The sequence below is a fragment of the Giraffa tippelskirchi genome, chromosome 4, assembly GCF_054371585.1.
Source record: "Giraffa tippelskirchi isolate mGirTip1 chromosome 4, T2T-mGirTip1v1.2.pri, whole genome shotgun sequence".
Taxonomy (NCBI): Eukaryota; Metazoa; Chordata; class Mammalia; order Artiodactyla; family Giraffidae; genus Giraffa; species Giraffa tippelskirchi.
Genome location: NC_137278.1, coordinates 186,365,431 through 186,389,249, shown reverse-complemented (window position 1 = coordinate 186,389,249; position 23,819 = coordinate 186,365,431). Strand labels below are relative to the sequence as shown.

General features: G+C 38.7%; 1 protein-coding gene across 2 annotated transcripts in view; it reads left to right on the top strand.

The window, feature by feature from the left end:
- Nucleotides 1–23,819, top strand: part of PIK3C2G (phosphatidylinositol-4-phosphate 3-kinase catalytic subunit type 2 gamma) — a 387,527-nt gene that overhangs the window by 273,838 nt on the left and 89,870 nt on the right. For both annotated transcript variants that reach the window (XM_081592337.1, XM_081592336.1), the window contains 2 exons: nucleotides 2,339–2,495; nucleotides 11,508–11,617. In XM_081592337.1, coding sequence (XP_081448463.1) covers nucleotides 2,339–2,495; nucleotides 11,508–11,617 — 267 coding nt within the window. The remainder of the gene's footprint in view (nucleotides 1–2,338; nucleotides 2,496–11,507; nucleotides 11,618–23,819) is intronic.

The following is a 23,819-nucleotide window of genomic DNA, read 5'->3' as shown; positions in this document are numbered from 1 at the left end:
ATTTTCTCTAATTTGTATATGTTTGTTTTACGTATTTGAAATATGGTATCATATGAACTTAAGCATAACTAAAAAACTTTCCAAGAGAAAACAGTTTGGTCAGACATATTTTTCTCTATCAAAGAGAAAAGCATATCTATCACACTAAAAAAGAAAATTTCATGAAGTTGTAAAGTTTGAGAGTCTTTCAAAATTATTTCAAAAACTTCACTCAATATAGTAAATATACTATAGGGAGTAAGAAGAAAGAATTAGAAGACTTTTATATATAAAATTAAGTGTTTTTCTGATTATAGAAGTCTAAGATATTGCTAAAACTCACTAAAATGTTACCTGTAGTGATGACCCCATGGTTGAATGATTTATAAAAAATGCTGCCAAATTCAAATGTCCACTTAAGCGCTTATGCAGCCAAAGAGATCACATGGAGAAGCTGGAAGTAAATTAAACATTGAAGGATAGATGGGACCTCACAGATGGAATTTTTGAAGAGAAAGAGAGATTTAGCTAAGACTAGGTTCAGCTCCAGGAATAATTTTATTAGTTTGGAGGCTAAGAACAGTATTTAAAATTATTGAGTGTTTACTATATGCCAGGCTATGTTTTAAGTACTTTCACTCATTTAATCCTTTCAACTATCCAAGGAGTCAAGTGCTCTTGTTCCCATTTTACAGAGGAAGAGACTGAGACACTCAGAGGCCAAGTGACTTGTTCAGGATTGCAGAACTAGTAAGTGGTTGAATATGACTGGAAGCCTAGCTGGCAAGGCTACAGTCTGTGCCCTCTGCATGAACCTCTTATAGCGGTTCACAAATGTGTAGCTCTCTCTGTGTTGTGCCTTTGTGTATATGTTCTTAGTTCTCACAGCAATTCTAAGAGCTAGGTATCATTGTTCAGTCGCCAAATCATGTCTGACTTTTCGCGACCCCACACTAACAGTGTCTGGTCATATTTTCTCCTTTCTGACCAATATTTTTATTATACCTAGTATAAAATGAAATATAGATACCTCTTTTTCCCTTACTAAGCATATCACAATGAACTGATAACATCTTTTTCACAGATTACCTTCTGAAAGAATTTGTCATGCATATCTTAGCTTTTTTTTTCTGAACTATAGTTGACTTACAATATCATCATTCATTTTAGCTGTAGAACATAGTGATTCAATATTTTTATGCATTACAAAATTATCAGCACAATAAGTCCAGTTACCATCTGTGTCCATACAAATTTATTACAGTATTATTGACTATATTCCCTATGCTGTACATTACATCCCTATGACTTATTTATTTTATAACAAAAAGTTTCTAACTCTTAGTCTCCTCCACCTATTTTACTAACTCCTCCATCTCCTTCCCCTCTGGCAACCCTAGTTTGTTCTCTGATTCTATGAGTCTGTTCATGTTTTGCTGTGTTTGTTTTTTAGAATCTACATGTGAATAAAATCATATAGTATGTGTCTTTCTCTGACTCATTTCATTTAGGATAATGCCTTCTAGATCCATCCATGTTGTTGCAAATGGCAAGATTTCATTCTTTTTTATGGCTGAATAACATTTCATCATATATATATATCATAAATATATATATATACACATATATATGTGTGTATATATATATATGTCACATCTTCTTTATCCATTTTTATATTGATGGACACTTAGGTTGCTTCCATATCTTGGCTGTTGTAAATAATGCTCCTCAATTTGTTGAAAGTGAAAGAAAGTGTTAGTCACTCAGTCTTCCCATAGGCTATAGCCCGCCAGGCTCCTCTGTCCCTGGAATTTTCCAGGCAAGAACACTGGAGTGGGTTGCCATTTCCTTCTCCAGGGTATCTTCCCAATCCAGGGATTGATCCTGAGTCTCTCTCATTGCAGACAGATTCTTTACCACCTGAGCCATCAGGGAAGACCATTAAAAAAAAGAAAAAGAAAAAGTACCATGAGGTTAAAAACATGATCTGTTCTATCATTTCATACTTTAGCAATAAATATATTTTCTGTAAAATCACGTTTCCTATATTTGCTTTAATGGATAATAGTCACATCAAAAATAACTTGAAATTACTATTTGAGACAGTATAGGTCAACTTTGTAAAATAACTTGCCCTTCCTTCTCTGTTACAGCTCAGTTACATTATTGAAAGCCTATAATTAGCAAGTTTCTCTAACCATCCTACAATGTAGCAGATTCATCCATTAGAGTGGAGAGAAAAATAACAAAAAATTTCAAGTGGAAATATGTTGTTGTAACTGCCTGATTTGACTCTTCCAACCATTTCTCTTCCTGCTTATGGTTGTTCTTGCTTTTCTTTTTCTTTTTTTGCTTATAGGGACCGAGCCCCTTTTATTTTTACTTCAGAGATGGAGTACTTTATTACAGAGGGTGGGAAAAACCCACAGCATTTCCAAGATTTTGTGGAGCTTTGCTGTCGAGCTTATAATATTGTCAGAAGACATAGCCGGCTGCTCTTGAACCTGCTAGAAATGGTAAGTCCCTTGGGGAATTAACAGAAATAATAAGCTTCACTTATTTCTCTCTTTCAGTCGTCTATCTTTGCTAATGGTTTGGAGTTCCCCAAAGAGCTATTCAAAATGGAATGGAATGAACAAACTAAAAGTACCATTGTACAGCTTACTAATACATTTCTTAATAATTCATAACATTAGTTCACAGTCATTGTCTCAAACCTTTCTCTTCACAATAATATTGATATATTCAGGGGTTATCTCAGTATATTTTGATTAAAGATCAAGGACAGTAATTTAGAATACTATATCAGCTGCATAGTGCTTTAGGATTTTTTCAAAAGTATTTAAAAAATACTATCTCATTCGCACATTATGGCAACCCAATGATGTAGAACAAGCAAGGATTTTTCCTGGTTTCCCTCCCAATCCCTTTGATCACTTGCTTATTTTCCAACTGAAGAAATTGAATGTCAAAAATGTAAGATGACTTGCTAGCAACTCGACTCTATTTGAGTCTATGCATCATAGTCCTGGGTGCTCTCTGTTGACCAACAGAGGAATTTTTAATGTTTCATTCCACTGTTCAGTGGACCAACCAAATGTCAGGGTGAGAGGAGAGGGATCTGATAGAAATATCTCCTGGAAGGGAAATGTGGTGATTCCTATGGGCACATACATAAACGCTAATAACTGCAGCAAATTGTAGGAGATACATACATCTTTTATAAATCAGCATGGTGTTGGAATCAGTACAGTCATCAAAAATAACTGGTTTAGGGAGAGCTTTATGGAGAGAGTAACATGGAAACTTACATTACCATGTGTAAAATAGATAGCCAACGGGAATTTGCTATATGTCTCAGGAAACTCAAACCAGGCTCTGTATCAACCTAGAGGGGTGGGATGGGGAGAGAGATGAGAGGAAGGTTCAAAAGGGAGGGGATATATGTATACCTGTGACTGATTCATGTTGAGGTTTGGCAGAAAGCAACAAAATTCTGTAAAGCAATTATCTTTCAATTCAGTTCAGTTCAGTTCAGTTCAGTCACTCAGTCATGTCTGACTCTGCGATTCCATGGACTGCAGCACGCCAGGCTCCCCTGTCCATCACCAACTCCCGGAGCTCACTCAAACTCATGTCCATTGAGTTGGATGCCATCCAACTATCTCATCCTCTGTCGCCCCCTTCTCCTCCCACTTTCAATTTTTCCCAGCATCAGGGTATTTCTTAATGAATCAGCTCTTTGCATCAGGTGGCCAATGTGTTGGAGCTTCAGCTTCAGCATCAGTCCTTCCAATGAATATTCAGGACTGATTTCCTTTAGAATTGACTGGTTGGATCTCCTTGCAGTCCAGGGGACTCTCAAGAGTCTTCTCCAACACCACAGTTCAAAAGCATCTATTCTTCGGCGCTCAGCTTTCTTTATAGTCCAACTCTCACATCCATATATGACTACTGGAAAAACCATAGCTTTGACTAGATGAACCTTTGTTTGCAAAATAACGTCTCTGCTATTTAATAAGCTGTCAAGGTTGGTCATAGTTTTTCTCTCAAGGAGCAAGCATCTTTTAATTTCATGGCTGCAGTTACCATCTGCAGTGATTCTGGAGCCCAAAAAAACAAAGTCTCTTACTGTTTCCATTGTTTCCTCATCCTTCAATTAAAAATAAATAAATTAAAAAAAAAACTGGTTTAGAGCCATTAGATGACAGTTCTACTAGATGCTGTTAAGGGTAGGTTTGAATTCTAAGTTGGCCTCTTACTGGCTATATTCCTCAGCATATGTTACTCACTCCAGTTTCCTCATCTATTAAATAAAGGTAATAGCATCTATCTTGTAGGACTGATAAATAAATGACCTAATGCTGAATATTTTGCATGAGCGTTTATGCTAAGTGCCTTATGTGTACTAATTGATTTATATTTCATAATAGTCCTATTAGATAATTAATATAAACAGCACAGTACCTGTTCTACAGTAGGATCCAATTATTACACTAGATTCTTGTTAACCTATAAGAGCATTGTCCATACAGTATCCCCTAATCACTTGGTTATTTAAATTTAATTAGCATTGAATAAAATTTAAAATTCAGCTCCTTAGTCTCACTAACCACATTTCACTTGAAATTTCACATTTCACTCACCAGCCACATCTAGCTAGTGGTACCATATTGAGCAGCACAAATATAAAACATTTCCATCATAACAGAAAAGTTCTATTGTATAGTACTAAATAAATGTTGACCTTCTTGCAGTGAAGATTGGATTTTGATTCCTGTTTCACGTTTTAAACAACATATGGACCTTATTTCTTTCCTATCTGTCTTGAAAACATGGATTTCTAAATATTCTATAAACATGTAACCCTTCATATAGAAAGACATTTTGGTTATTTCACATGTAAACCGGATATATACAGTTCTATCCATCTCCAGAGTCAAGCTGACTTTCCTGTAATAGCCAGTGATTCATACTGGGAGAACTTTATTCTATCTCCCAATTCTATTAGGTCATATTACAATCATGAGATGGTTTATAGTTCATTGTATTCAAGCCGCAGATAAAACTCTACAAGGACTGAGTCTATGACCTTGACTCCATTTCATAGTAAATATCCAGATGATATCAACATTTGTACTCTAATGGGGTCTAACTCATGAATCCATAAACTCTTGAGTACTTACTATATGCCAGAAACTGTGGAGAATACCTTAACATATGAGATCTTGTCAGTCTTAAAATTTTCAATTTAATAAGGAAGACAAAATTCATGTACACAAGCAAATTAGATACCCAGAGTTTCTAAATGTCTAAAATGCTGTAAGTAACTGCCTACTAAGACTGAGTACCATATTCTAACAACTGCTTCCACCAGTCACAGACATTTCAAAAATAAACCCAAAGGAGAAAAGGACAAATATCATTTTATACTGTTTCTCAGGTGACAGTAAAATTATGCTGAATGACAAGCATGTTAAAATAATGTGAAAGAACAGCCTTTTGAAGAAAAAAAAAAAGATTCTAAAAGGTATTGGTGGGCCTTTTTCTTTTGTTTAATAAACATTTCCACTTACCTAAAAAGAAAAATTTTAGCATGTGAGTCATAATATATCAGTCATTAAAGAGTATATACAATGTTATTTCATCTAAAGAAGTAAATATGTGATATTTTATTCAAGTAGTCAAATACTTTTTCATAAAATAACATTAAAATCAGACATTGAAGTATTCTGGTAAATAGTATTTGCAAAAAATTCCCCTGTTTTACTTATTCAAGTGTGACTTTTAGGCTAAGGAAGAAAAGTTGGCAGTGAATAATACTAATTCAGATTAATTTTATAATCTTAGGTTTAGACTTTTACAGGAATTGAAACAGAGATCAGATGCAATGTGGACCAATTAGTGTGTGCCTGTGTGCTCAGCCATGTTAGACTCTGCGACCCCATGGACGGTAGCACTGGTGCCAGGCTACCGTGTTCATGGAATTTTACAGGGAAGAATACTGGAGTGGGTTTCCACTTCCTGCTCCAGGGGATCTTCCTGACTCAGGGATCTAGCCCACATCTCCTGCATCGGCAGGCTGATTCTTTACCACTGAGCCCCACTTGAGAAACGGATCAATTAGACATATGAACGTTGTTGTTATTTAGTCACTAAGTCATCTCCGGCTCTTTTGTGACCCCACATACATGTGTAAAACAGCAATGTTATATCTCTGTTTCTGATTACTTACCTCTTGATTCTCTGCTCTTCACATTTCTTTCTTATGGGACTTTGTAGATAAACAAAGCATCAGTAAAGGTTTCAAGACCATATCTTATCTGGTAGAGCTTCTTATAAAATAAAGACCAAATTTAAATTTACAGAAGACTGTTTTATAGCACTTTGTTATTTATTCTATCACTCAACAAATATTTGATGAAGATTGGCTGCATCTATGTCACTGTGCTAGCCCCTGGAGATATATCTGTAAAGGGATGAACAGAATTTCTGTCCCCATGGAGTTTACAGTCTATTGGAAAAAGAAGTATCCATTGTCAGAAGAACTGCAGTACCAGTGCCAAGCTCTGGGGTTTTTTTGTTTGTTTTTTAATTGTAGTATACTTGATTAACAATGTTGTATTAGTTTCTGCTGTACAGCAAAGTGAATTAGCTATCTATATTCATATATACACTCTGTTGACATTTTTGGAGGGTGTCCCTGGTGGCTCCAATGGTAAAGAATGTGCCTGCAATATGGGAGACTGGGGTTCTATCTCTGGGTCGAGAAGATCCCTGGAGAAGGGAATTGAACTCACTCCAGTATTCTTGCCTGGAGAATCTCATGGACAGAGGAACCTAGTGGGCTGTAGTCCATGGGGTCGCAAAGAGTCGGACACAGCTGAACGACTAACACTGACTTTTCACTCTTTTTTGGATTTCCTTCCCATCTAGGTCACAACAGAGTATTGAGTTCCCTTTGCTATACAGTACGTTCTTATTAGTTATCTCTTTTATATATAGTAGTGTGTATATATCAATCCCATTCTCTTCACCCCAAGCTATTTTTTTTTCCATTCCAATTCTGGCCTACACATGGACTCCTTTTGGGTTACTTTCTACCTCTGTGTGTAATCTATACTTCCCTCAACTCTCTCTCAAACGACTCTTTCTGTGTTAACATACTCAAAAAGAACTTAATCTACTGTGCCATAACCTAGTTACGACTTGAGAAGTACTTGACATGGGTCATAAATTCTGCCCTCCATGAATGGTCAATAACAAAGAATCATGAGACACAAACATTTGGTGTCTGCTGTGGAGTTCATTGCTCATCCTTGGTAGAGAACAGCCCGTTTCCAGATATTCACAGTCCTTTTTGTTTACTCCTGGGAAAAGCTGGGGAAAAATAATCCATGAAATTCCCATCTTGCTTAAAAGCAAAACATCTGTAGAGACTCAAGAGTGTTGCTGGCTGAATTCACTAACATAAAAGCCTGTATTTCATCAGCTTTTCTCTTATTAAAAAATCAATAGCAGTCATTATGGAAGGCTCCCAAAGAACACAGGGACCATTCACCCAGTTTAAAATGTTTATCACACCCATTTTTATATCCAATATTTCCCAGCAGAAATCTTTCTAACTTCTCTACGTGGTGGCAAAGAGTGTCTGCTTTCTGAAGCGTAACTATCAAGATAGGTTTGGACTCAGTGGGAGAAAAACAGAATTTAAAAAAAAATTTTAATGTTCCTATGTTTTAAGAAGGAACTTATCTGTTTATCTGTACTAGCCACCCTTTCTCTTTGTTATTGCCCCAGTTAAGGTTATTGTTGGTGATTTAGTCACTAAGTCATGTCCAATTCTTTTGGCCCCATTAACTTTAGCCTGCCAGGTTCTTCTTTCCGTGGGATTTCCCAGGCAAGAATACTGGAGCGGGTTGCCATTTCTTGCTCCAGGGGATCGTCCCAACCCTGGGATCTAACCCACATCTTCTGCATTGTAGGCGGATTCTTTACCACTGAGCCCACCAGAGAAGCCCAGCTAAAGTTTTGACCTGTGTAATCTAAGCTGGCAGGCACTTGAATCACATCTCTATGGGTCAGTGAACAGACCTGGCTAAGTAGACCCAAGTTTGAGACCGTCCTTACTCTCATGTGCAGAGTTGCAACACTAAAAGCCCTCTTTCTAAGGAATGAAGCCCATCAACAAGGGCAAAGTTAGCACTTGCTTCCTTTAATCAGCCACGTGAAAGGGAGAGAATTTGGATCTGAAGCCATCTGCACTTGGCAGACCACTGGTGTGGTCTGTGTGTGTGCGCGTGCGTGTGTAGGAAAGGGTAAGTATAAGGTCTACTTCCCAAGGAAATGTTTGACAGAGTCCTACATGAGCATGTGTGAATTCAGAATATTCAGAGAAACTAGAAAGGAATTCAGATCTAGGTGTTCATAGCAGACAGTCATAGTGTGTTAAAGGGGGACACTGTCACAATAAGTGCACATATGTCTCTGGAACTCTTAAGTACAGAACTGATAGAACCTAATCTAGGCCTTAGTTGCTCTTGGCAATGTATCTCCCTATGGTTGATTTTAAGTTTATTAGTTGGGACTGAAATTCTATCTGTAGGTTTTCAATGCCTCACAGGGTCAGATATTTTTTCATTCACTCATGCATTCATTAATTCAGACATTCATTAAGTTCTAACTACAAAGCACCATGTTAAGCAATATAGACAATTCAACGTGGACTAAAAACTTAATTTTTATTCTCAAAGAACTTAAAAATCTAATGTGACAAACAGACACTCAAACAAAACGTACTTAAAGCTAGGCAGCAATAAGTTCTTTGAAAGAGTTGCAAGCAAAATAGGATTACTGTACAAAGAAAGCAAATTATGAAATCTTATCAAGAGCATCTGTGGTGCTTTCAAGGAGGAAGAAATATTTGAGATGAGCCTTCAAAAAGAATTTCAATAGACAAGGGAAGAGAGGAAAGGAATCCTGACTGAAAGAAAATCATAAGTATGTGTGAAGGCTTAAAGACCGTGGGCATGACATGTGTTAGAAATGGAAGTAATCAAGTGCACCCAGTCTGTGGCGCAGGTGGAGGCCTAGGTAGACAGTAAGGTTGAAGTGTTAGATCACACTTAGCTTAAGAAAGTCATTCATGACCAGGGTGAAAATTTTGGACTTATATAGCCACCTGAGATATAGCCATCTGAGAACCTAGAAGTTTCTTTGTTTTTGATGAAGGAAGTACCATCATACTAAAATCCATGTAGCTTGGATTTTAGACAGATAACTTAGACATTATGTGATTAGAGAGATAAGGATTGAAGAGCCAGAAAAAAAGCTATTCAAGTTACCTAAGCAAATGAAGATGGGGAGCTGAGCTGGAACAATAATTGCAATGGCGGATTGTCATTGGGAATCAGGAAGAAGAGAAACTCAAATAAGATATGAATTTCTTGTTACTGTGGGCTTCCCTGGTGTCTCAGACAGTAAAGAATCTGCCTGCAATGTTGGAGACCTGAGTTTGAGCCCTGGGTCAGGAAGACCCCCTGGAGGGGGCTTCCCACTCCAGTATTCTCTCCTGGAGAATGCCATGGACAGAGGAGCCTGATGGGCTACAGTCCATTGAGTTGCAGAGAGACTCAACTGAGTGACTAACACATTCACTTCTTGTTATTTGGACAATGGTGGCAGTGAGATATGAAATAAGAAACAGGAGAAAGAGTTTATAGGAGAAGAAAACTTGCTCAACTTTAGATATCATGAATTTAAGATGCCAGATCATCCACGGGGAAAGACAGCTAACAACTTCCCAGGACAACCTAATCCATTCCCATGGTTTCAATTACTATCTGTATGCTGCTGCTGCTGCTGCTGCTAGGTCACTTCAGTCATGTCCGACTCTGTGCGACCCCATAGACGGCAGCCCGTATGCTAATAAGCCCCAAATCTGTATTTATGCTTTAGGTCCCGCCCAGTCCGCCAAATATATCCAGTCAATCACCGAGTTTTCTCAATTCTATCCCCTAAGTATATTTAAACTCTAGTAACTTTTCTTCATTCCACAACAGTCTCCAATCTAGCCTCTTATTTGGCCCCACTTTATTTTTCACATGTAACCATGAGGATCTTTCTCAAACACAATTCATTCTTTTTACGCTCATATATAAACATGAAAGGAGCTTTCCTTGCCTTTAGGGTAAAGTACAGAATATTTCCTATTGCTAAAACATCCCACATTCCTTGCCTTTTCAGCCCCATCTCTTGTCACTCACCAACAGGATACCCAATGTTCCTGAAATCTATCTTGGATCTCTGTTTGTGAACAAATGGAAGATATCTTGCTCTCCTCTCTCCATCTATTTATGCTGGTCCCTCAGCCTGTGTGGAAAGAGTAGGAAGGGAAAATAGTTTCAAATCCATTTTTTTTCACTTGAACTTCATCAAGTCAGTCACAACTTCAGCCATCCTCCATAGCCACATTCTCAGTTTATTCTTTTTAAGATTTTTTTTTTTGATGTGGACCCCTTTTAAAGTCTTTATTGAATGTGTTACAATATTGTTCCTATTTTATGTTTTGTTATTTTGGCCACGAGGCGTATGGGATATTATCTTCCTAACCAGCGATCAAACCTGCACCACCTTCATTGGAAGGCAAAGCCTTAACCACTGGATCTTCAAGGAAGTTCCTCAGTTTTTTCTTTATTTTTAGGATCAACAGCATTGTTCTTAATTTCCCACAACTGTTCTTAACTTCCCTTCCTCTATTCCAGAGCAGGAAGCAATTTATTTTAGTCATGAGATACTGATGACATTCTTTTTTTCTCAGAGCTCACATTTATCTCAAGGATCTACTTTTTTCTAAGATGTTTGCCTATAACTAAAGAGAGTATTACCCCTTCAATCTATGCTATAATTTAAACAAAGCATTTTTCCAAAGTTTGGCAAAGAAAATACCTGAAACTTTGTATGGTTTAATCTTTGTTTCATTGTTTTAATATATTTTTTTAATAAATTCAGTCACAACTTAACTAGGGAAAAATGTGTTCTTATAGTAAGAGTCATTGACTCATGAAAGAACATAAGATTAAAAAGCAAAGGAATGGGGCATAAGATTAAGCAACAGAAAGATGAGTTTTTTTCTTTCTTTACACACCATTTGACCTGGATGCTTCACTACATGTTTGGAGGGATTAAGTTTTTCTTCTTAAAAATAGGTATTGTGATATAATTTTTGTGTTATAGTTTATATGTATAGCTCTTTCTTAATCATTACTAGTTGATTCTCCCAGAACATGTTGGGTATTTTTATATCCACTTTAAAAAGGAGAAAATGGAAATTCAAAGAGGTTAAGAGCGTTTTTCAAGATCATTTAGATTTTAAATCATGGATCCAAAAATTCGGACACTAGAGCTCTTATTATTTCTATTGTCTCTTGCTGAACATGCCTCTTCTACAGAAGACAAGAAGGGAGATTTCATTTACATTTATTGAGATTTTTTTGGTTTGTTTTGTTTGTGTGTTTTGTTTTGCTAAGATGTTACATGCAGGATTGCCCGAGCTAAGTGGAATCCAAGACCTGAAATACGTGTATAATAACCTTCGTCCACAAGATACAGACCTGGAAGCAACAAGTCATTTTACCAAGTAAGACTAGCTGTGAATGTATGAGTGTGCATGTATTCTTGTGTACAGACACATCTCACATTTGAGATGATCTTAGGGTGAACAGTCTAGGTGTAAAGCTGTCATTTCCACAACAAGCTTGTGTCTTTTATCCCAGGGACAGAAAAGCAGCAATGCAGACTGTCTAGCAGGAGGCCTTAGTCAGCGTTTCTGTAGCAAAAGCTATTGTTTGCTAACCAGCCTCTTCATGTAGCACATTACTCAATAAAGAGGTCAGAGAGCTGACAGAAATAAATTGGTTCTTCTACTTGAACTATGTCCTGAAAAACAATTTGGAAAAAGATTTATGATGAGATATAGACTCACTACTTTCATCTCTAAGACAATACAAATGTTGGAATATTTGGTGACTATCTTCTGTTGTTAATCTAGTTTTTATTAAGCAAGTCTGGGAAAGCGCTAGTGAACAACAAGGTAAGAGTCTGGGTACAATATACTGATTATCAGTTAGATTCAAAGTCTTAAATGGGTGGTTCATTTTATAATACAAAAATCTTTTGAACTTTAATTTTTGAAAGGATAGCAAAACTGCTAGCACATTTTAGATGCTCCATAAATGTTAGCTATAATCATTATCCTAGTAAACATTTTAAGTAGAGAAATACAGTGCTCTTTCCTGTAATTTCTTAATATTGAATCTTGTGTGTACATTCAGTCACTCTGTTGTATCCAACTCCTTGCAATCCCTTGGACTGTATAGCCCACCAGTCTCCTCTGTCCATGAGATTTTTCTCTGAAAGAAAACTGGAGTGGGTTGCCATTTCCTCCTCCAAGGGTTCTTCCCAACCCAGGGATCAAACCTGCATCTCCTGTGTTCCCTGCATTGGCAGAGAGATCCTTTACCAGTGAACTACCTGGGAAGCCAAATACGGAATCTTATTTAAGTCTAATTTTTAACCATTCTAATATTTTCAACTGGCAATTAGTAAATACAAATTATACTTTTTTAATGGATGTATGCTCTGTCTTTTTAAAGACAACACTACTGATAGTAAAATCTTTCTTACACAGGTATTATTTTTCTCTCCTTTTCCCAAATGTATAGTGTAGAATCACTCTCCATTCCAAGGGATTAGGGGGAATTCACGGGAATGTATGCCCTAAACACTCAGAGAATTTCACTTTTGCAAGGAATCTCTGTTTCATGAACTTTAATGAATAGGCTGCTCTTGTGGTTGAGTGGTAGAAACATGACATAATATTAGAGCTGGATGAGACCTTATAGTTTATTTGTTTATTTATTCTGACAATAAATATGCAAATGAGAAAACTGAGATCCAAAGAATTAAGGGCTTGTTCATGATTAAAAGAAGTAGCAAGAAATAGAGCTAGGTCTAGGGCCCAAAGCCAAGACTTTGATCCCATGCTCTAGGGTTTTTTCAGCATTCAACATTGGAAACTATATGATATGATTAAGGAACTCCAGGCAGAGGCCATGTCAAAAATATACCTTCCTGCTATCTGGTTTGTTTCTGAAATTCTACCATTAGTGATTCTTTATGTAGGTCTGTTTTTTGAGTCTTAACCCTGAATATTCATTGGAAGGACTGATGCTGAAGTTGAACCTCTGATAATTTGGCGACCTAATGTGAAGAGTCAGCTCCTTGGAAAAGACCCTGATGTTGATAAGGATTGAAGGCAAAAGAAGAAGGGGACAAAAGAGGATGAGATGGTTGGATGGCATCACCGACTCAATGGACATGAGTTTGAGCAAACTCTAGGAGATAGTGAAGGATAGGGAGGCCGGGCCTGCTGCAGTCCATGGGGTTGCAAAGAGTCGGATACGACTGAGTAACTGAACAACAACAAAAATGCCCTTTAATAGTAAAATTACCTCTGAAAGAAGCAATGGTTTATATCTACTTGCATGCTAAGTTGCTTCAGTCGTGTCGGACTCTTAGAAACCCTATAGACTGTAGCCCACCTGGCTCCTCTGTCCATGAGATTCTCCAGGCAAGAATACTAGAGTGGGTTGCCATGCCTTCCTCCGGGGTATCTTCCAGACCGAGGGATTGAACCCACAATTCATATGTCTCCAGCACTGGCAGTTGAGTTCTCCACCACTAGTGACACCTCAGTTCAATTCAGTTCAGTCGCTCAGTCGTGTCCAACTCTTTGCGACCCCATCAACCGCAGCACGTCAGGCCACCCTGTCCATCATCAACTCCCAAAGCCTACACAAACTCATGTCCATTGAGTCGGTGATGCCATCTAACCATCTTATCCTCTGTCATCCCCTTCTCCTCCTGCCATCAATCTTTCCCAGCATCAGGGTCTTTTCAAATGAGTCAGCTCTTCGCATCAGGTGGCCAAAGTATTGGAGTTTCAGCTTCAAAATCAGTCCTTCCAATGAACACCCAGGACTGGTCTCCTTTAGGATGACTGGTAGGCTCTCTTTGCAGTCCAAGGGACTCTCAAGAGTCTTCTCCAACACCACAGTTCAAAAGCATCAGTTCTTCAGCACTCAGCTTTTGTATAGTCCAACTCTCATATCCATACATGACCACTGGAAAAACCATAGCCTTGACTAGACGGACCTTTGTTGGCAAAGCAATGTCTCTGCTTTTTAATATGCTGTCTAGGTTGGTCATAACTTTCCTTCCAAGGAGTAAGCGTCTTTTAATTTCATGGCTGCAATCACCATCTGCAGTGATTTTGGAGCCCCCCCACAAAAAAGAGTCAGCCACTGTTTCCACTGTTTCCCCATCTATTTGCCATGAAGTGATGGGACCGGATGCCATATCTTAGTTTTCTGAATGTTGAGCTTTAAGCCAAGTTTATCACTCTCCTCTTTCACTCTCATCAAGAGGCTGTTTAGTTCTTCTTCACTTTCTGCCATAAGGGTGATGTCATCTGCATATCTGAGGTTATTGATATTTCTCCTGGCAATCTTGATTCCAGCTTGTGCTTCATCCAGCCCAGCGTTTCTCATGATGTACTCTGCATATAAGTTAAATAAGCATGGTGACAAATACAGCCTTGATGTACTCATTTTCCTATTTGGAAAAGTCTGTTGTTCCATGTCCTGTTCTTACTGCTGCTTCCTGCCTGCATATAGGTTTCTCAAGAGGCAGGTCAGGTGGTCTGGTATTCCCATCTCTTGAAGAATTTTCCACAGTTTATTGTGATCCACACAGTCAAAGGCTTTGGCATAGTCAATAAAGCAGAAATAGATGTTTTTTCTGGAACTCTCTTGCTTTTTCGATGATCCATCGGATGTTGGCAATTTGATCTCTGGTTCCTCTGCCTTTTCTAAAACCACCTTGAACATCTGGAAGTTCACAGTTCACATATTGCTGAAGCCTGGCTTGGAGAATTTTGAGCATTACTTTACTAGCATGTGAGATGAGTGCAATTGTGCAGTAGTTTGAGCATTCTTTGGCATTTCCTTTCTTTGGGATTGAAATGAAAACTGACCTTTTCCAGTCCTGTGGCCACTGCTGAGTTTTCCAAATTTGCTGACATATTGAGTGCAGCACTTTCATGGCATCATCTTTTAGGATTTGAAATAGCTCAACTGAGATTCCATCACCTCCACTAGCTTTGTTCATAGTGATGCTTCCTAAGGCCCACTCGACTTCCCATTCCAGAATGTCTGGCTCTAGGAGAGTGATCACACCATCGTTAATAACTGGGTCGTGAAGATCTTTTTTGTACAGTTCTTTCGTGTGTTCTTGCCACCTCTTCTTAATATCTTCTGCTTCTGTCAGGTCCTTACCATTTCTGTCCTTTATTGTGCCCATCTTTGCATGAAATGTTACCTTGGTGTCTCTAATATTCTTTAAGAGATCTCTAGTCTTTCCCATTCTATTGTTTTCCTCTATTTCTTTGCATTGATTGGAGGAAGGTTTTCTTATCTCTCCTTGCTATTCTTTGGAACTCTGCATTCAAATGGGTATATCTTTCCTTTTTTTCTTTGCTTTTCATTTCTCTTCTTCTCACAGCTATTTGTAAGGCCTCCTCAGACAGCCATGTTGCTTTTTGCATTTCTTTTTCTTGGGGATGGTCTTGCTCCCTCTCTCCTATGCAGTGTCACAAACCTCTGTCCGTAGTTCATCAGGTACTCTATCAGATCTAGTCCTTAAATCTATTTCTCACTTCCACTGTATAATCATAAGGGATTTGATTTAGGTCATACCTGAATGGTTTAGTGGTTTTCCCCACTTTCTTCAATTCAAGTCTGAATTTGGCAATAAGGAGTTCACTTCTAAGTGCCACTTAGAAAACTACAAATATTGGTTGACAATTGACTGTGGCCAAAGACACAAGCTTGAAGACTGAAAGAGGAGTTTCAGATCCTCAGTTTCAAGGCTGAGGGACTCTCAAGTTGCCTCGATTAGTGGGGACAAGGGACTAATGAGTTCCAAGGAAGGACTGGCTAACTGCCACCTCAGGAAGAACAGAAGGTCTATCACAGGGCCTGGAAGATCCTTCCAGATTTGTGTTGAGGGCAGCTCTGAGGACCTCATGAATAGGAATCAGCCTTTCACTTGAGCTGCTGACCTTGCTACAGTTAACTCCATCCAAGGTGTAAGGGTTCACCTGGTATCAAAAATAGTCCCCTCAGGCTATTCCGTCAGGATCTGACTGGGATGCCCTTCTTTAAAGTGGGCTGCAACAGGGCAGGCACAATGATTGGCATGTCAGTGAGACAGGGTAGGATGGGGGAGGAACAGAGAGAGGGCCAGAAAAGGTGGAGGTTAAAAACATGATTGTGCTCCAACCTGCATTTGACGTGTCATGCTTGAACAAAGCACTTATAGGCTGCAGTTCACAGACAGTCCCTGCTAACATTTAGAACAAAGGGAAAAACTATATATTAGATGAGGAAAGTTCTTTCAGGACGAGGCCATAGAAAAAAGGTAAATAGGCTTTATCTGCCAGAGTCTCATCCGTCCACATCCTCCAACTTCATCTGACACACCTCAGATCTGTGAGGAATGGAATTGTAGAGATGGGAGAGCTTGCCTATGTCGACTCATCTCCCCATCCCGTTGAGAGGACCTGAACAAACAAAGGAAGTGGATCTGAAGCCAGTAGATTTCTGGCAGTGAGCTAGATCTCATTATCTGCCTGCATCTCTCCGCCGGGGTAATTTTCTCACTTTCAGATGTTATGTGGTACATTCGGTTAATTAAACTTTTTTCTACAACTTTATAGTCAAGAACTTGTTCTCCTTGATAGACTTAAAACACATCTGGTCATCTAAACCAGAGCACATCATTACTCTGTTCAGTAATTGTCTTTGACTTGCCACTTCCTACCTCTTCCTTTTGAGGATCTTATAAACTTGATTGTCTTTATTGAGGTTCATCCACACCACCTCTGTTATTCCCAAATGAATTCTTGTCATGGTAGATCAATTTGTCAATATACATTCAGCCCTGCAGGTCTTCCCTGGTGGTTCAGTGATAAAGAATCCACCTGCCAATGCAGGAGATGCAGAAGATGTCAGTTCAGTCTTCCCCTGGGTTGGGAAGATTCCTGGAGGAGGGCATGGCAACCCATTCCAGTACTCTTGCCTGGGAAATCCCATGAACAGAGGAGCCTGGCAGGCTACAGTCCACGGAGTCACAAAGAGTCGGATACAACTGAGCATGCACGTATTCATTCCTGCTTTGTCTTTTTAACTTGCGTGTACAGCCTCATCAAAAATGGCTCCCTAAGAATCAGAAAATTACTAGAAAAGAGGAGGGTGTCTGGTCTAACTTTTAGTCCTATCCATCCCTTGAGACTCTGGACATCATCCACAAAGTCTTTTCAGATTATTTTAATACCGACTACTCTTCTATAACTCTACAGAACATGTATTATTTCATGATATGTCTAATTTATTACTGAATTATATACTATCTAGTATATCACCTAAGTTAATCTGCTGGTTGGTTTAATCAATTTCTCCCAAGTAAAGCAGATACTTCCAAAAGTATCTGAATGTGAAACGCGCTCTAGTCCTTTAAAATATATTAAAAGGTTTAACTTCACAGAAAATACAATTTTAACATGAAACATCAAGTGTATAAAACTCATATAATAATGGCTAATATTTAATACAGTGTTTCTTACCTGTCAAACCTTGTTCTAAGTACTTTTCCTACAGTAACTTGCTTAATCACCATGACAAGTCCATGAGGCAGTATCACTTTTCTCTACATTTTTAGATCAGAAAATTGAGACCCCAGAGAAAGAAAATGATTTGGCAAAGGATACAGCCAACAGGAGACAAAGCCACAATTCAAATCCAGGGGCTCATACCCCATAGTGCGGGGTCTTAAGTTCTACTGTGCTCAGATGCTCCCCTCGCATGTGAGGGCTCCTGGAGTCACGCTGCTTCATAATTCAGACCACAGTTTTCTTGAGGTTTGCCGGAGCCCATGCTGGCTGCAGGATGATATTGTAAGCTTTCCTGGGCACCTATCTTCATTCCTGAATACCCCGAGCCTTGGTGGAGCGAGGTCCTCCCCAGAGTTATTATTCTAGCTCTGTACTGTGCCACCATCAGGCATCCTCCAGCTATTTGGTTCAGGATGGTGGCGCTAGTGGTAAAGAACCCACCTGCCCATGCCAGAGGCATAAGAAATGCCAGTTTGATCCCTGGGTTGAGAAGATCCCCTGGAGAAAGGAATGGCAACCCACTCCAGGACTCTTGCCTGGAAAATCCCACGGACAGAGGAGCCTGGCGGACTACAGTCCATGGGGTCACAAAGAGTCAGGCATGACTAAAGTACACACACATGCTGATACAGTGGTTAGCCTGGGAGATCCCCACGGGATAACTTGACTACCAATGCTAAGACCACCACCTGCCTTCTCACTTTTGGCACATTATCAGAAGCCTTGAACCTCTATTTTTTTCTACTTCTCAGAGAAATCTCCAGGAGACTCACCCTCCCATTAATTTCCAAGAGCCTGTCTCAGTAGTATCTTTTGTCCTAAAATCTCAATTATGTACCTTTATTTTTTTACATATGATTTAATATGCTTTGAGATTATCTTTTCAATTCTCCTTTAAGTCCTTGGTCAGTATCTGTAGATCAAATGCTTAGGGTCTTTCCTATCACACTTTCCATCCAGCACTTTGAGGAACCTATTATCAAGGTTCAAGAAGCCTTGAATTGAATGTGACTATGATTCTTTACCAGTTAAAAAGTTACTTAAACTCTCTATTATTTAGACATTTAAAATTTTAAAAGAAATTATACAATATTCTTCTGTTACTGCTTAATATATAGAGTGAATTTATAAAAGCAGGCTGGTGAATTGAAAACAATAAGGAAGCCTTAAAAAATTCTGTGTGCTTGTTTACTTGTCTGCATAAATAATACTGTTATCTTAAGCTATATTTTCTGACATTATATGAATATCAAACCTTAAGGAAAAAATTGAAGTGTTGATGACAGAGCACATAATTTACCAAAAAGGAAACCAATTTCAGTAATGGATCCAGCAATGGTCTTGGTGCCTCAATGAATGTTATTAACTTGTGTATACTTATGAGAGCCCTGGTATATTTAAACTCCTTGTTCTCTTTCTTCTAACAAGCTAGAAGTATTTAATGCCACTTTTTATTCTGATATCTCTACTAAGATACAGATAAAACTAAAATGAAAATCAACCCTCTCCCATCATCACTACAAAACTCAGAGATCTGGGTCATGAATGAGGACTAAGCCATCTGAGACACAGCATGTGCGGATACCTTAAGTGCCCTCATTCTGACCACAGGATTAGCATTAAGAGGTTGCCCCTCTTGACCCTCTTCGAGACTTGAAAGAAAGAAATGGCTTTTCCTGTGTCTCTCAGGGAGTACTCTATTCACGAACAACACAGGATCCTGCTTCACTCTTGGGTATTCACATTCTGGGTTAAGAAATGATCACAAGAGCTTCAGAGGATGTGTGACATTAAAAAATCATATTACAACGAATGGCATTTAGAGAAAAATGAAAATAAAATTGGTTTACCACCACAAAGGTTTTTTACCTCATTGCCAACTCCTCTCTCTGCTTCGCTTACTTTTTTTTGTTTTACTCCCCTTACAGCTGCGTTCTGTTGAATAGAATCAGCAAAGTATCACGACTCAGTCCCTGCAAATTGATACTCTCATGTAATATCTCTGCCGAGCCCACTGCTAGGCAACAAAGGCAACCATCCATTAAAGTGCCATCCAAATGGGTTATTTCAGAATTTTCAGTCACTCTCAAACCTCAGGCGAGCTGTCCTTTAGAAACAGGCAACCTATTTCACAAGCCAGACCAGGATCATCAAGCATAAATTTCCCAGCCTACCTTCCCTCCTACAGGCAGATCCTGCTTTTCAGTTTACCCATTTCCTCCTGCAGAAATATGAGAAGACATTTTCCATGTCTTCCCAGATAATCCATTTGGCCTGCCTCACAGATTTTTTGGTTTAGTAAGTATAAGATCTCCTGCTCTTCAGCAAAAACTGAAGGCAGCTTGAAGCAAAACAGAACCCCAGACTTCAAAATAACCAATTATTTGCATCAGTGGGGTATTTTGATAGCAAGAAATAGATTCTATCTGGTATCTTTGGGGAGAAGAGTATATACATGGACACACACTGTCACCTAACAAACTCCAGGAACCGATATGCCTGACCAGTTCTATTGAATACGAAGGCCTTCTCTTTTGCTTATCTCTACCCAGCAAATACTACTTCTCTTTGCCTGTTGGCCTGTATTCTCTCATATAAATTCCAGAGGGAGACTGTCTAATTGACTTAACTTTATTCCTACTGGACAGGGTCCTTCATGCAAAGCCATCATGGATTCGGTTGTCCATTCTTGTTCTCACCATGGGCCAGCCCTTCACAGAGAACAGCCTGGAGCTTCTTCTCTGAACTTTGGGCTTTAGAAGGAACAATCTTAATAATGAGGGGTCACTGGGGAGTACAGGCACAATGACTGTCCCAACAAGTACAAGCATGAAGCTGCTGAAAATGTTGATGACATCCCGAAAGAGTGCTCCCAGGCCTCACATCACAAACACAAGAGTCAGAGTCCCTTAGCTGACAAAGTATGCAGACACAGTGCCAGAAATCCCGTGTCCCCAGCATTCCTTCTTGTTTATTTTTCATGGCTATAGGCTTCCCAGGTGGCACCAATGATAAGAATCCGCCTGTTAATGCAGGAGATGCAGGTTTAATCCCTGAGTTGGGAAGACCCCCCAGAGTAGGAAATGGCAACCCACTCCAGTATTCTTGCCTAGAGAATCCCATGGACAGAGGAGCCTTGTGGGCTACAGTCCATGGGGTTGTAAAGAGACTAACACAACTGAGCATGCACACCTAACCTAATAAGGTGAGACAAGATTCCTTATGCTCAAATGTCTCAAAACATAGTTCAATAGCTTTCTACCTGGTTTCTCCTCAAAACTGAGAAGCAGAGTATGGGACAGGAATGCAGATCCCTGGGCGTTTTTATCATTAAAGTTTCTTGATTTTATTTTTTTAGGACTTTGCAAATTGTCATCTCATTGTTCAGTTGCTCAGTCGTGTCCAACTCTTTGTGACCATGGACTGCAGCACGCCAGGGTTCCCTGTCCTTCCCTATCTTCTGGAGTTTGCTCAAACTCATGTCCAGTGAGTTGGTGATGCCATCCAACCATCTCATCCTTTGTTGTCCCCTTCTCCTCCTGCCCTCAATTTTTGCCAGCACCAGGGTCTTTTCCAATGAGTCGGCTCTTCGTAGCAGGTGTCATCTCCTGGATTGCTGAATTCCACAAATATGGGTCAAATTTTTCTTTTGCCTTAGCTTAACTGTTGATACTTTCAGAAATGAATGCTCAGAAGAAAAACCAAATAAAAAACAGGAGTTAGAGGAACTAACAGTTATGACCTCCAACTTTCTTTAAATTAGGAAAGCAGATTCAAAGGGAAATGCAAATTAAACTGGCATTTCCCAAAAAAAGTCTTTCATTTAAAAAAAAATGTAATTTTAAGAACTAATCTGAACTAAATTGATTTTTAAAACTACTATTTTTTTAACTGCAGATAGGACAGCTTTTAGAGGGGCTTCCCGAGTGGCATAGTGGTAAAGAATCGGCCTGCCAATGCTGGAGACTCAGGTTTGATTCCTGAGTCAGGAAAAATCCCCTGGAGTAGGAAATGGAACCCATTCAAGTATTTTTGCCTGGAATATCCCATGGACAGAAGAGCCTGGCGGGCTACAGCCCAAGGGGTCAAAAAGAATTAGATATAACTGAGTGACTGAAAAGACACATGATAGCTTTTACAATAAAACAAAACAACAAAAAAAAAGCTGGCGTTTAGGGGAAGGTGGGGATCGAAACCCAGAATGACATTTTGCTGGCATAGTACTTATACAAAAGACTAGTCCATCAGTATTTCCCTATTTTTTTAAATTCCATTTGCTCTAATTTGGCTAAATTTTGTAAGAAGCCTCCATAAGAAAATGCAAGAATTACTTATTGTATTAAAAGCCATGGAGCCTGGAATTCTTGTTTGTATGCAATTGGGTGCCTTTGATGAAATTTGCATAACACTTGTAGATGAATTCTGAAGATCTGAAGCTTGGACTTGGAGGAGAACAGTTTTTCATTCTTAGAGCCAAGTTCTAAACTATGAGGTAGGAGAAAAGAGGAAAAGATGAGAAACTCTAAAGTTGCCTCTTGTTTTAATCCCTATCTAACATCTCTTTTGTAGGATTTCAAGAGTCTAACATAAGTCAGTTTCCACAGAACCATAAATCTGTACATTTGTTTTCCCTTGTATCTATCTTACTAGTTTACTGCCTTTTGGGCTCATATATATTCATTTTTTTTACTTATTTAGTAGTAAGATTTCTTAAATAAAATTTATAAGGCTTCCCTGGTGGCACTAGTGATAAAGAACCTGCCTGCCAGTGCAGGAGACATAAGAGACACAGGTTCGATCACTGGTAGGGAAGATCCTCTGGAGGAGGACATGGCAACCCACTCCAATATTCTTGCTGGAAAATCCCATGGACAGAGGAGCCTGGCAGGCTACAGTCCACGGAGTGGCAAAGAGTCAGATAAGACTGAAGCTACTTAGCACATACACATTCTATTTCTAATAACTTTTTATATGTTACTTCATTTGATTCTGTCAATAGTTCCAGGGGATGGCATGGTTTAGTCATCAACTATATTTCTAGATGGTAACAATTGAGTCTCGTGAAAGCTAACTATCTTTCTTGAGATTACAGGCAGAAGTGATAAGTGAGTTCAAAAGAGAACAAAACTGATTTCTAGCATAATAGGTGCTCTTCCCAGGACTCTTAACAAAATTATGTGGGAAAAAAACTACATAGGAAACTGATAGTCTCAGATAATATGGATGTGCTTTAACTGTAGTGTCTTTGGATTAGTTGAAAGAACATAGAGGAAAAAACCTAAATGTTTATAGCTGTGTTTCTCAAATTAGGGTACCATGCTATCAAAACTATATGAGATTAACATGAGATGTCCATTTTTAGCATCTAATTTTTTAAGGTTAGACAATGAAGCTTAAATTTCTATCTTCACACAAATGTACATACATGTTACATACCACAAAATCATTTAGTGCTCTCTTTAATATCAGATAATCCTGAATTTTTTTAAATAAAAGTACATAGGAATTTTTTTTAAAGACTGCATCAGCAATGATTATTCATTAAATTCATTTAGAATGGTAATTTTTTGGTTAAAAATATTTTGAATACTTTTGAATACTTATTGGTCCAATATAAATTTGTAATGAAATAGGAATTATCATGATAGCATATTTTATTGAGAGTTATATGAAGAAATTTGTTCATGGAGAATGTGAGTTGAAACTGTTTACATATGATAAAATTACAGTGTTGACGGCAAAATAAGAACATTCTCATGCAAATTCCTTCACAGAAAAGTCATTTGAGAAGTTTTCCCTGAGATTACTAAAGAGATTGACCAGTAAAATAGATCAGTGTTCTATCAAACAGCAAAATGATATCAAACTTCAGCAGTAGAAATATGCGTTTTTTGAAATTCCCATCAAGTGTTGCCCGAGAACCTTCACTCAGTCGCCTAAACTACACCTTTAGGCCTTCAATGGCTGGCCCTCCCTAGTAGCTCAGATGGTAAAACCTCCACCTGCAATGCAGGAGACCTGGGTTCAATCCCTGGGTGGGGAAGGTACC